General features: G+C 39.8%; 1 protein-coding gene across 1 annotated transcript; it reads left to right on the top strand.

The window, feature by feature from the left end:
• Nucleotides 1–1,799: 1,799 nt before the first annotated feature.
• Nucleotides 1,800–13,504, top strand: LOC101745014 (cytosolic Fe-S cluster assembly factor nubp1). The gene is made up of 9 exons (XM_004933614.5): nucleotides 1,800–1,990; nucleotides 2,083–2,163; nucleotides 3,040–3,200; nucleotides 6,138–6,239; nucleotides 6,633–6,723; nucleotides 10,173–10,244; nucleotides 10,767–10,960; nucleotides 11,037–11,235; nucleotides 13,371–13,504. The coding sequence occupies exons 1-9, from the start codon at nucleotides 1,960–1,962 to the stop codon at nucleotides 13,400–13,402; spliced, it is 963 nt and encodes a 320-aa protein (XP_004933671.1). The 5' UTR covers nucleotides 1,800–1,959; the 3' UTR covers nucleotides 13,403–13,504.
• The last annotated feature ends 1,009 nt before the right edge of the window (nucleotides 13,505–14,513 follow it).

The raw sequence follows: 14,513 nt of genomic DNA on the forward strand, positions 1-14,513 counted from the left end.
AATCGAATTATTGAAATGAGGCTCTGCAAGGTAAAAGTGATCACGTGATCAAAGTACTGACAGCAACTTACGTCGAAAAGACTAGTGCTCACAGTAGAAAAATGGCGATGATTTAAGACGTACATTTTTCCCTAGGATACTGCGACTGTATACTGTCAGTCCAAAACGTAACGAATTTCCCCCCTTAGTAAAAGCATTGGATAGTGCTCGCAACGTACATCGACTTTCGACCTGGACTCTTGACTGAAACCTCTATACTGATTCTCAAGCATACCGTCCAGTACTACATAAAGTGAGACACTCCTGTCTACGCCCGCTTTTTAGACTTATTTAAAGCGTTTGATCTGGTGGCGTATGACAGGTAGTGGCATAAGTTGTCGAGTGATACAGATTTGTCTCATGAGTTTGTCTCTCTCTTGAAATACTGGTATGGTAATCAGAGCAACTTTGTGAAGTGGTCGGGGTCGCAATCGGACATGGATAGGCTGGATTATGGGGTCAGACGAGGTGGCTTGTCATTGCCGAACTTTTTTAATTTATACATAAGCCGCCTGATCCATGGGCTCCGCCATGCCAGTGTCGGCTGCTCCATTGATAGTGTGTTTGTTAGGTTAACATCGTGTTGCTAAGCCCATCGATCAGGGGTCTCAGAAAGCTGATTTGGATATGCGAGCGCTATGAGGAAGAACATGGGCTCCGATATAATGTCATTAAAAGCGCGCTAATAGTATTTAAATGAGGCAGAAAGACCTATGAAACTGTCCCACCAGTCACACTTAGCGGCAGTGTCTTTAAGCAAGTGTCGCAAGTCGCAATTCAAGTATCTGGATCACTGGGTCACTGGACGCTTGCAGACGATGTAGACATGGAAAGGGAGCGCAGGGCGTTATCAATCAGGGGTAATATGCTGGTACGTAAGTTCGCGCGGTGTACTACAGAAGTGAAAGCTACTCTTTTCAGAGCATACTACCAGTCTTTCTAGACGTGCAGCCTATGGGTTAAGTACACCCAGAATATAATAACACTTTTAAAGCGCTGATGTGGCTGACAAGTCTTTGCGGTGCGTCGGGGATATTTGCAGATGCGTGAATAACGCGATAGCTTCGGAGCAATTATTCGTAAACGAATCGTTTCCGCGATTTGCCGCGTGAGAGGCAGTCCCAGTGGCTACCTGAGGCTGTTCGCTTCGCGGATGGATCTGGACTGCCCAGTAATGCAACACTCGACAAGTGTACATCCTAACCAACCTATAGGTTAAGGTAGTTTTGTTTTAATTTAATTTCGAAATTGTTGTTGTTGTTGTTGTTTTTATTTTATTTTTTTAATCTATGTGAAGTGTTATTTTAAAGGCAACATGGGACTTTTTGGCGGGAACGCGAGGAGTGAAGTTGTGTGATTTGTTTTATTTTGTCTATTTAGTGTTTCTTCGGGTTTAAATGTGTAATAATGGTGGTTTATTAAATGTTTAATATCTGTGAAACTGCACAAATGTGGGAAAATGAAACAAAGCCGCTGGATGTCACTTCTCGGGATCCTCCAAAAAGTCCACTGAAAAAATCTTAGTAAATGACCACCATTTTACTGAGATTATATTTTATCTCATATCATCTCATTTATTTCATCCCAGTTGATTAATGTCTCAAATTAATCATCTTCATTTCATTTCACTCCATAATATCATTTTTCATAAACATATGAATATACATTAAAATAAGACATGACTTAAAAATCATAAAATCTCAGTTACCAGGTCATAAAATCCGTTTAAAAAAAAAAAAAGGCAGCATAGACTGTTTCAACGTCACAAAACAAACGTCAGATGTCAAATGATATCAGATAAAAACAAAAATATTTCTAATTTGCAATGAATTTGTTCAGATTAACTCAATTTTACTTAATCATTCCATAAGAGAACTTGGGTTTTAAAGAATTAATAGTCGTCAAATAGTAATATCAAATATGAGCAGCGTACCAGACAACGCGCCGCAACGTATGTATTAATTAAAATCACAACACGTTGCTGTATATTGTTAATACCAAAGAAAACAAATTTAGTAAAGAATACATTTATTAATACTGTAGATTGCCCTGGAACTCAAAGCGAGGATGCTGGTAAAGCTTCAGCCTGTGCTGGATGCCCTAATCAAAACATTTGCGCATCTGGTGGGTAAAAAATATCTTTATAATTGTTTTTTATTATTTCAAACGAATATCACCTATTTGAAAAATTACAAATAGATATTCTCGTAGGGGAAACAAGAATAAAACTAGCTACACAAATAAACTAAAAATATAAACGAAAAACAGATTTAATTTACTTTGTAAACACATATTATTATTTTTTATTGTAAGATCAAATCGAGAATGGGCAATATAACCTGAAGATAATTATTAGCCCTTTGCTGCCCCTATCGACGGCATCAATTGATTTTTAATATGGATATAATTAATATTATACTTTAACTTTTTTTTTTGTTAAATCAACAATAATAATTAGATCATGTAAAAATGCCCTGTGAGAAATTATTTTGAAAATTCTCAATTGATCTTAATTTAAACGTGTTGATTTTATTAAGCTGATTGAATAGTATAGAATAGATTTCACTGCTCCATATGCTTAAATATAGTTTTACCAAGATTTTTACTTCTTTAGACTCCTGTATTTACACCTGATTCATCACTAAAATGGATTAAATACAGGTATTGAGAAACAACTGGACTTAATATTATGAGTTTCTTTTCAAATACCCTTCCAAAAAGTTTTAGAATTTTATTTTATTAAATTTTTTATTTAGTACTATAGTAAAATTCAGTACCTTGAAAGCTTATTGCTTAGAGAACTGCTTATCACAGTATCATACTATTATTTCTTGGTTGCTCTTAGTAGCTTTGCTAGTGTTATTTGGTAATTATGTTCTCTTTACTCTTGTAGGGGACATTGTTCACTGTTTAATTAGAAGTACTGTAAACTACAATGCGTTTTGATAGTCCTATTAGGCCGTTAATACTTTTAAGCCAAATGTAAAATGATTTTCATAGGAGAAGCATCTCAACCTGACCCCGCAGTAGAACTGATAAAACAACGTCTCTCCAATGTAAAGCACAAAATTCTGATCTTGTCCGGTAAAGGGGGGGTCGGAAAAAGTACTGTGACATCACTAATTGGGCACGGTCTTGCATCAATGAGTCCTGATATAAACGTAAGTAGTTTAAGAGATTATTCACAAAATATTAGAGTATTAAAAATCAGTTTATAATTTTTTACCTTAAAATTCTGACTTGTAAGATGCTCATGGTGGATTCATTTTTTAGTTGTACGTTTTTATTTTATGTATTTGTGGTGGGGTATATTGCACTCTTTCATGGTTAGGTCCATCATCCTACCTATTTCTGCCGTGAAGCAGTAAAAACTAAGTACATATATTTTAATTGCATAAATGATTATAAATTAAGGACAGGAAGCTGTGCTATCTCAGTTTTAGTAGCATATTTTTATTCCTGGATCAGCAGACATACAGTGGTCAGGTATATCGAACCCTGCCCAGGTTGGTACCACCACCATGTATATTTCTGTTGCAAAACTCTAATGTGTTTCAATTTGTAGGGTGGGTTGCCTGTTGTACTATAGAATTAATACTTGGAACATGTGCCATGGTGGGTGGCGGCATTAACGCTGTTGATGTCTATGGGCTCTGTTAATCACTTAACACCAGATGGGCCGTGAGCTCGTCCACCCATATAAGCAATAAAAAAGTAATGTCTATTAACTGCTAAATATTTAGTAAGATTAGATGATTAGCTAGATTATGTTAATTATACTAAATATTTAGAGCAACAATATTTTCTTGCAAACTGTTCTAATGTATGAATATTCTTATTAAAATATCAATATCGATTTTGTTATATATCGATTCTTTTTTGCATTTGCGACATCACTACCCTTAGGCGGATTCTTTATGTTTCCAGATGAGTAAGTAGATTATATGTCAAAAGACTTCTTCAGCCGATAGACAGTGCGTGAGTTCTATCGCGTAGTTTTGAATTTGTTTCGCCAGTTTTTGTGAGGCCAACAACATATTTAGGTACTCAATATTTTTATTTATTGCTTAGATGGGTGGACGATCTCACAGCCCACCTGGTGTTAAGTGGTTACTGGAGCCTCTAGACATTTACAACGTAAATGCGCCACCCACCTTGAGATATAAGTTCTAAGATCTCAGTATGATTACAACGGCTGCCCCACCCTTCAAACCAAAACGCATTACTGCTTCACGGCAGAAATAGGCAGGGGGTGGTACCTACCCGCGCGGGCTCACAAGAGGTCCTACCACCAGTAAAAATGTGTGTCGTGATGAAAAGTCGTCGTGGCTTAACGGATAAGATGTCCGGTGCATTCGTGTTGAAGCGATGCACCGGTGTTCGAATCCCGCAGGCGGGTATCAATTTTTCTAATGAAATACGTACTCAACAAATGTTCACGATTGACTTCCACGGTGAAGGAATAACATCGTGTAATAAAAATGAAACCCGCAAAATTATAATTTGCGTACTTACTGGACCTCTTGTGAGTCCGCGCGGGTGGGTACCACCACCCTGCCTATTTCTGCCGTGAAGCAGTAATGCGTTTCGGTTTGAAGGGTGGGGTAGCCGTTGTAACTATACTTGAGACCTTAGAACTTGTATCTCAAGGTGGGTGGCGCATTTACGTTGTGGACGTCTATGGGCTCCAGTAACCACTTAACACCAGGTGGGCTGTGAGCTCGTCCACCCATCTAAGCAATAAGAGTCGTATTAAAATTAGCGTTCTATTAAAATAACAATAGTTTCACTGTTTAATTGATAGTACTAATCGTCGTGTCATTAAAATGTCAATGTACCATTATAGGACGATCAGGTGAAATGCCTTTATCTATTCACAAATACATTAATTAAATAGATAACATAACACACAAGTGGTATTCTAGGATGCTTGTATTAAATCCATTGAAACGGTCATTCATGCAATTTATGTCTCTATTTCATCTCACAATCAATGAACCTACGTACATAATACTGTGTTGTCGATAAATAATTCAGTAATATTTCTTTATTTGTTTACACTTGCTGGCCAATAATGTAGTCAAATAAAACTGTCCCTATAGAATGCATTTTTTTTATTGCGCTTGTAGGTCGACAAGTATATGGCCAACCTGATGGTGAATGGTTACCGTCGCCCATGGACTTCAGCAATGCCATGGGCAGAATCAAGCCGCTGCCTACCGATAATACACACAATAATAAAATATATAAATTAAGGCATCATACCCTGTTGTATCTTGATCTCCTTTCGTAATTGTTTCCAAACTCCATAATGGCACTGATCGAGTTAAAATCCCGAAAGCGTGCCGCGTGCAAGGATGTCAAAAAGCTAAAGATATCGCGATACACCAAAGTCTCAGGCTGGACGACGCGGCGACGGTACCAGCCTTCAACGTGACACCGCCCCGCTTACACTACTTTGAGTTGTAGAATATGGGTCACGTTTAATGAGATTCTTATGGTAATAAAATATAAGAATGCACCTTTGTTATTTATGAATTTTAATCCGTATTCAAAAACAAATAGAATCTCCATTTGTAAAGTGCAATATTTTTATGATAGTTGTTTCGATAAAAACAATTTCATTAGTAAATCGGTACCATTTTAATGTATTTATCATCTATAGGGATTATTTTTTAATATTTTAATAGAAAGAACAACATACATAATAATAGCTATAACAAAACTACCTACTCACTGAGTTTCTCGACGGATCTTATAACGATTCTAATCCCGTGGTAGATTCAGCCAAACACTACTCTTGCTGGGGCTAGTGTTAGCAAAATCTCTCAAAAAAGATTTAGCCCGTACCTCACCTACCCATCTGCGCGTAGCTGGAATAGCCCTTAGGCTACTAACGATTAGGTAGGAGGGGATAAAAACAGACGACGTTGCCCCCCATTTCTCGTGGTGCCTCCACGAGGATCTCTGATAAGTTATTATTGTGTATGTATTAATTACACCTTGATGTACTTTCAATAAACAGACTGAATACGCTCTGCGTTTAAGACTCTTACAATGAACTATCGGTTTTTATATATTTATATACGATATTATAGGTAGGTATACTCGATGCCGACATCTGCGGCCCGAGCCAGCCGCGAGTGTTGGGCGTCCGCGGAGAGCAGGTCCACAACTCCGGCTCGGGGTGGTCCCCTGTTGTAAGTACTTGAACTCCGACTTGTAACCCGTGTGTTTAGTGAGAGTTAACGCTCTCGATTGCGTAAAAGTTAACTCAACTTTGTATGCAGTTGGAACAGCGCCCCTAGCGGCAAACGTAGCCAAATGTTCCAACTCTATTCAAATTTAAGTTAACTTTTACGTTATCGAGAACGTTAAAAAATTCGCACTAAGCACAGCTTTGGATTAACCTCTAGTAACTGTCGTAGATATAACGAGTACCTTCCACTATTTTCACAAACTATAAAGAACGATATCACATTTTAAGTAATTTATACCCATTTAGTCCTTTAAATGTTAATACTTAATTAATCACAATGGATCAGCGGGATGTAATAGTTAGTAAGAAATAACCTGAATTCCTATCACGCCAGTACGTTACGGATAACTTGTCGCTGATGTCGATCGGGTTCCTGTTGGGCAGTCCCGACGACGCCGTCATATGGAGGGGACCGAAGAAGAACGGTTAGTACTTACGGTAGTGATAATAATATTTCTTGTAATTGAACTATTTCATGGGCGGTTTATAGGTGTTGCGCTTCTTATGTTAGTAACTTATTGATCTCTTCATATCATCACTACATAGTATAAAACAAAGTCGCTTTCTCTATCCCTATATCCCTATGTATGCTTAAATCTTTAAAACTACGCAACGGATTTTGATGCGGTTTTTTTTTTTTAGATAGAGTGATTGAAGAGGAAGGTTTATAAAATATGTTTAATAACATCCATTAAATAGTGGAGAAATCAATAATAAATGACAGTTTCCGAAGCGAAGCGAGGGCGGGGCGCTAGTAAATAATATATTACACTAATAAATTCGTTAATCTGTATTTTATTCTCCTTGCTCGAGAGCAAGCCCTGCGATATTTTAGAAATCGTCGCACCTAAGGCAATGCTTCCCAATCTTTTTCTTTCCCGTACCCATTAGTTAAACTTCCGATTTATAAATATATCCTACTAAGAACTCCAGTCTGAGGTGTCTTCTCGTCTGAGGAAAACTGGGCAGTCTACAAAAAACTTCGCAACCGTTGCAGTCGCCTGTGTAGGGATGCAAAGAGACGCCACATTCACAATTCCGTAACTAATCTCGATTCTACACAAGTATGGCGATTTCTCAAGTCTCTTGGTATCGGTAAGGGTGTTGAGGAGAATACCGTAAGTGCGAATATTGACGCACTCAATGCGCATTTTGCCAAGCCTCCAGTCACGCTCGATGCCACCATCAAACTTTCTACTCTTAATCATCTCTCAAATCTTTCTAAGCCATTAAATACTTCTTTTTCCTTTACACCAATTGCTAAGCGGGATATTAAAAAATCCTTTCAATCCATTTCCACTAAGGCAGTAGGATGTGATAATCTGCAGCTTCAAATGTTCACACTTATCATGGAGGAACTTGCTCCTATCCTTTGCCACATAATAAATTTTTCTCTTGAGTCCAGTTCCTTTCCGTCACTTTGGAAAAAGGCTCATGTCCTACCCTTGCCTAAAATTGCAAAACCTTCTTCTTTATCCCATTACCGTCCCATCTCTATTCTTCCGATCTTTTCCAAAGTCCTCGAGAGCATTGTTCAAAAACAACTTTCTTTTTACCTCTCTTCGAATAACCTACTGAGTCCATATCAATCTGGATTCCGTCCAGGTCACAGCACTGTCACCGCGTTGGTGAAAATCACCGATGATATTCGCTTGGCCATGGAGCGGAAATCAATTACTATTTTGGTTTTACTGGACTTCAGCAATGCTTTTAATTCAGTTGATTTTGACATTCTTCTCGGTATCCTATCCTCTCTTAATGTCTCGTCTTCGGTAATTCAGTGGTTTAATTCTTACCTCCGTGGACGCTCGCAGTCGGTTCACTACGAAGAGTCTTTCTCTGAGTGGTGTGACCTCACTGCGGGTGTTCCACAGGGTGGCGTACTTTCTCCTCTCCTCTTCTCTGTGTTTATAAACACAATTTCTCAATCAATATCTTCACACTTCCATCTCTATGCAGACGACTTGCAGCTATATCGCCATACGAGGGTTGCTGACGTTGGGGCTGCCATTTCGGCAATCAACGTGGATCTCTCTGCGATTTACAACTGGGCCAAGTCCTTTGGTCTTTTGGTGAATCCTTCGAAATCGCAAGCTCTCATTGTTGGTGGTAGATATATGTGCGGCCTTCTCGATTACAGCTCGTTAGCGCCCATCCTCTACGACAACGTTCCGATAGCGTATTCGAAATGTGTAAAAAATCTAGGTTTATACATCGACAGTCACCTCTCGTGGATTAATCACGTTTCCGAAGTAAGCAGAAAAACTGTTTACTCCTTTCAGTCTCTGAAACGCCTTCAAAAATTCTTGCCTCTTCGCACTAAAATTTCTCTTGCCCAAACGCTTTTACTTCCTCTTCTCGATTATGCCGATATCTGTTTTCTAGATGCTTCTGAATTGCTTTTAGATAAACTCGAACGTCTGCAGAATTTGTGCATCCGCTTCATTTTTGGTCTCCGGAAGTATGACCATGTGTCTGATTTCCGGGCTAAGCTGGGGTGGCTGCCGATTAGGCGACGTCGTGATTGCCACATTCTCTCTTTTCTCTATTCTATTCTTCACAATCCCGATGCCCCTATCTATCTCCGTGAACGCTTTGAATACCTGATTCCTGACGGCAATGTTAGTCGACAAGCCACATCTCTTCTTTTAAAAACTCCCATTCACAGCTCTAGTCGCTATAGTGGCTCTTTCACAATACAAGCAGTGCGATTATGGAATTCTCTCCCTCAACCTATTCGTGCTAGTTCCTCTCTAGAAGTTTTTAAGAGTCAAATGAAGAAACATTTCCTGTCACTTTAATTGTATTTAAGTTATTGTTTTATGTATGTTTATTTATATGTATTTTTCATTTTATACTAGTTTTTTTTTTTTTTTTTTAAAGCTTAGTAAAAATCATGCTTTAATAGCTTTTATATTGTACACTATTCCCCTCTTATACATCGTATTTCACTCTGCTATTGGTTTGCTGGAAGAAAACTCATGAATGAGTTAAGCTCGCCTTTGTACATAGTATTTATGTCTAAATAAATACTATAAAAAACAGATTTAAAGAATGTTCTTTAAATCTGTTTTTTAATGTATTTTCTTTGTGTGTACAATAAGTATAAATAAAAAATAACTCCATACCTGCACCTAAAAATGCTTCTTGTCTCTCTTAATCAGTCGTTCGGTTTCTATCAAGTAAATTATAAGGTTCATTTTAAACCACATGAAGCAGACGTAATACATTATAATACTGAATGTTAATATGCGTATTTCTGTCATTACCAAAATAATTTTCATGTACCCCAATGGACCCTGCTCACCACCAGGGGGACGTGTATCACAAGTTGCGAATCGCTGGTCTAGAAGATAAGACTTTCGGTGTATCTATCTAGTAATGTGACCGTATTGGCGTTTGAATCCCGCACGTTGGTACTAATGTTTTAAGGCAATTCGTACTGAAATGAAATCGTTGTGTTTATGTAGAGAACAGATATTCTTAGCACGTTGGTGTAGGTCACCGGTGCCCTACGCGGCGCACTGAAGTAAGTATTCCGATTTCTCTCTTTGTTCTTCTTACTAAGGCGCCGGAATATATAGTAGACTCTGGGAAAGACGAATCCGAACGATACTGACAATGAATCTATTTCTAACAGACCTAAAAGACTAAAACATACATTATCAAACAAAAGAAAGCGAGGCTAGGCAATCCAGGCGCTTAGTAACAGAAATCGACATAATTACTTCAGTGCGCCGCATAGGGCACCGGTGACCTACATAGCAGTGAATGTGTTAAGAAACTATGATGCTTCTTGTTGATACTTCAGAACTATAAACATTCTGATATCTCGGACCATCAACATTTGATTCGTGTAAAAATCACTGCACAGGTATGATCAAGCAGTTCCTGAGCGAAGTGGACTGGGGAGACTTGGACTACTTGCTCATAGATACGCCTCCCGGTAAGACTAACTCTAAACAACATAACATAATATAAGTAAATTATATAACGTAACTCCTCCTCTTTGCGTGGTGTTCCTCAGTGCCTGGTCGGAACCTTTGTGGGGAGCACTTTTGTTAGGACTCTGTTCCTCCATTCCTTCTTGTCTTTGCGCAGTGGATGGCGACATTGATGCTGGAATCCAATATCGTCTAAATATAGCCCAATAACGTAATTAAACATTATAATTTGATCGTTTAAACCAGGGGCTCCTACACTTATTTTGTCTACTGCCCACTTTGAGAATAAATTCTTTTTTAGCACCCCCCTTTTATCACCTATTAAAAAACCACTATAGCGAGAGCTCAGTCGGTGTCTAAGAATCCTCCTAGATGAAATTACAAATCGCCTTCCAAGCCTCTACACAACACCCCTATTTTTTTTCTGGGTCTCTTACCGCCCCCCTTTAGGCCTGTAGAGCCGACAAGGGGGCGTTATCGCCCACTTTGGGAAAGGCTGGATTAAATTATACGGTTGCGGTCAGGTACGTCGGACGAACACCTGTCCGCGGTGCAGTACCTGGCGCAGGCGCAGGTGTCGGGCGCGCTGCTGGTCACCACGCCGCAGGAACTCTCGCTGCTCGACGTTCGCAAAGAGATTGACTTCTGTCGCAAAGTCGGGCTCAGGGTGCTCGGGGTCGTCGAGAACATGTCGCTGTTCGTGTGCCCCAACTGCAAGGTGAGCCACCGAGTCGAAGGTGGGGTGCTGTAGGCGGTGCGTCTTGTGGCTGGTCGTGTACGGGTGTGCGTTGCAGAGTCGCAGCGAGATCTTCCCGGCGACGTCTGGCGGGGCGGCCGCCATGTGCCGCGAGCTGCGCGTGCCGCTGCTGGGCGCGCTGCCGCTCGAGCCGCGACTGGCGCGCGCCTGCGACTCCGGCGCGCTGCCGCTGTCCGCGCCCGCCGCCGCCGCGCCCGCCGCCAACACGCACGACGCGCTGCGAGAGATCCTCGACAGTGAGTTCGCTGTGTTAAACTTACGTAGTATAATGTTCATAATAATTTAGAAGAAAAAAACAACATAATCATTTATTCATAAAATAGATTAATTTAATTGACTTTTGTACTTTTTCGCCAACTAAAGTACAATGTGAGGTTAGGAACCATATCCTAGAATGTACATTTTTATTGCTTTATAATTTTCTATCTCGCAATTAATCCAGACATTTATCTCGCTACATCAGTTGTAATGCAATCTTCCGTAAAAGCGTAGTGTTGATAATCCTTGACACAATAAAAATAAATAATAATTATTTTTTAGGTATAATATTTTCCACTGCACACAATTCAACTTGTTCAAAATTAAGCTGAGAAAAAAATTGATAATCTCAGGGGACACTTAACCAAGCACTTTCAAAGTGGTCGATATCCACCCCAGGGGTAAACGAAAACCGTTTTTGGGGGTCAACGGTAAAAATCGACGCTTAATAATTAACAAATCAATTTATATATGAAACTTTCAAGATGCGTGCACAAGCTCGTATCCTTCAGCTGTTAGGTGTTCGGAAGCGCTCAGTCCGCTGTTGCCAAGTCCCACCATTCCTGGCGGAGCCCGCGCTGGCCCCTTGTCCTGGTCACACTGTAAAAAACCTCCGGTAAAGACTTTTTAGCGGGAACGCGAGGAGTGAAGTTGTGTGATTTGTTTTATTTTGTCGATTTAGTGTTTCTTCGGGTTTAAATGTGTAATAATGGTGATTTATTAACTGTTAATATCTGTGAAAGTGCACAAATGTGGGAAAATCAAACAAAGCCGCTGGACGTAACTTCTCGGGATCCTCCAAAAAGTCCACTGAAAAAATCTCAGTAAATGACCACCATTTTACTGATATTATATTTCATCCCATATCATCTCATTTCATTTAATGTCATCCCAGTTGATTAATGTCTCAAAATAATCATCTTCATTTCATTTCACTCCATATTATCATTTTTCATAAAATTAAGAATATAAATTAAAATAAGACATGACTTAAAGGTCTTAGGTAACAGGTCATAAAATCACTTAAAAAAAAAACCTCCGGTAAACCTTCGCTCCTCAAAATAACACCAAGTTCGTACAAGATGAAAAACTCGTCAGGTCAGATAGGATTTTTAAAGTCATTTCACCACGGGGAGCGAATTACTTTAAAACGAACGTATTGCCTCGCGCCAGGATGGCGCCACCCGTTCGTGAAGGTTCACAATACGTCCTACCACCAGTAAGTGCGGCTAGCGAGTGCGTCGTGCTGGTATAGAAGTATTCTGGAAATGTTGCTGATCACACTTACAGAAAGAGACGGGCTTGTGTAAATCTAAGCCACGCAAATATTCCGTTCGAGATTAATATCAATGTATTACTTTACTTTCCGACTTCGGGAAGGATCGCCGTGCATACCGGAACGTTTCTCGATATTAGGGTCATAAAGTCGGACATCGGTGACTGCAACTTTTCAAATTGTACTTAGGTAGCACGTACATAAGTACATACTAAAGCACGTACATACTAAAAAAAAAGAAAAACCACACCATACAACTGATTCGGTGCAAAGCGATTTCTGTAAAAAGTATCAAAAGCTATGGTTCTAATGTCGGGATTTAAGTCCACAAATCAAACTATTACTTCGGTATAGTCGAATCCTTATGCTGAGTACTGATGAATTACCAGTATGAGTTGATATCGCTATCCTGCCTATTTCTGTTACAAAACAATACATGGCCCCTGGTTTGGAGGGTAGGGCAGTCGTGGTACTTATTAAATCAAATCTCACTTAAAAGTGACCAGCAGCGTTTACCTTGTTGTGTCGCTTGTAAACACTGAAATCCAAGGCCTGTAGCCCATCTGCACATCTAACAGTAAAAAAGAATTTTTATATTAATAAATTAATTCTTCTTCTTCTTCCCAATCGTGTCACTTATGAGGGAGTGCTCTTAGTCGTCATGTAGTGTTGGAGGGGACAGACTTGAGGCGTCTCACGATGTTCCGCCGTCTCTCCCTGCTCCCTACCCGCTCCTTACAGGACTCAATTAGGGAACCTCCCAATGTATTTTTAATTTGGTCGGTCCACCTCACTGACGACCTCGTGCGGTCTTGTTAATTAACGTCTTTTTTTCAGAAATCGTAGCAGCCTGTGAGAACTCGAACTAAGCAACAAAAGTAACTTGCGCTTAAGTTCCCGTTCGTTAAATTTGTTTCAAATACCATGTACCATATACCCAATTATAATAAAGTAAATATAAGTAGTTACTGTACATAATGTGTTCTTATTTATCCTAATTTAACGCTTAAATTTAACAATATTTTCTTCAGCATACGTCGCTTTACTTCACTTACACAACCATCATTGTTCGATATCAAGCCTCCAAGGTATATGAAGGATTGAACGACCTCGCAGTTGTTTGTAATCTGAGTGATATCTTGAAAGTTTGGTTTTGGCTCGGTCTGCAATCATCATTTTGGTTTTACTGCGCTTAAGCTTTAATCAAAACTCTTGGCTTTTGCGCTCAATTTTGAGAAGTATATATAAGAACAGAAACATCACCAAGGTCCCGGCTCGTACGAACTCTTGTTATTCCCCTAATTTTTATACGCACGGTTTTATACGGTAGGACCTCTTGTGAGTGCGCGCGGGTAGGTACTACCACTCTGCCTATTTCTGCCGTGAAGCAGTAATGCGTTTCGGTTTGAAGGTTGGGGCAGCCGTTGTAACTATACTTGAGACCTTAGAACTTATATCTCAAAGTGGGAGGCGCATTTACGTTTTATATGTCTATGGGCTCCAGTAACCACTAAACACCAGGTGGGCTGTGAGCCCGTCCACCCATATAAGCAATTAAAAAAAACGCTTGCGTCAGGTTGAAAAAAGATCGATGCTTTGGAGATGTGGTGCTGGAGACGAATGCTTGGTATTTTATGGGCCGAGCTTCGAAACAATATCTTCACTCTTCAAGAACTCTGCATTAATCAGCGCCTTTAAGCGCTCGTACATAGGCGCATAGTATCATTTTTCGGACATGTCTCCCGGTGTGGAAATGACTCTAGAGGGTGCCTTTTCGTTCAGGGCAAAGTAGAAGGTACCAGACCACGGGGAGGGTTGCCTATGAGATTGTCCGTCAAGTTAATAAATGGCGGCTATTTACATGAATGTATCAAGCTCACCACAAACCTAAGAAAGGCGATTGCTCGTGAGGCGCATAGCATCTGCCCACAGTAATGATGCTGTTTGAAGACCACGGTCGCTCTGACAAGAGTGATACGA

This window comes from Bombyx mori, chromosome 11 (genome assembly GCF_030269925.1).
Source record: "Bombyx mori chromosome 11, ASM3026992v2".
In the NCBI taxonomy this organism is placed as follows: Eukaryota; Metazoa; Arthropoda; class Insecta; order Lepidoptera; family Bombycidae; genus Bombyx; species Bombyx mori.

What these genes read in the sequence shown, in the direction of transcription:
- LOC101745014 (XM_004933614.5), top strand. Translation starts at nt 1,960, where the DNA reads ATGAGCAGCGTACCAGACAACGCGCCGCAAC. An exon ending in CAATGAGTCCTGATATAAAC is followed by an intron (nt 3,201 to 6,137) that starts GTAAGTAGTTTA and finishes ACGATATTATAG; the next exon opens with GTAGGTATACTCGATGCCGA. An exon ending in GCTCATAGATACGCCTCCCG is followed by an intron (nt 10,245 to 10,766) that starts GTAAGACTAACT and finishes GGTTGCGGTCAG; the next exon opens with GTACGTCGGACGAACACCTG.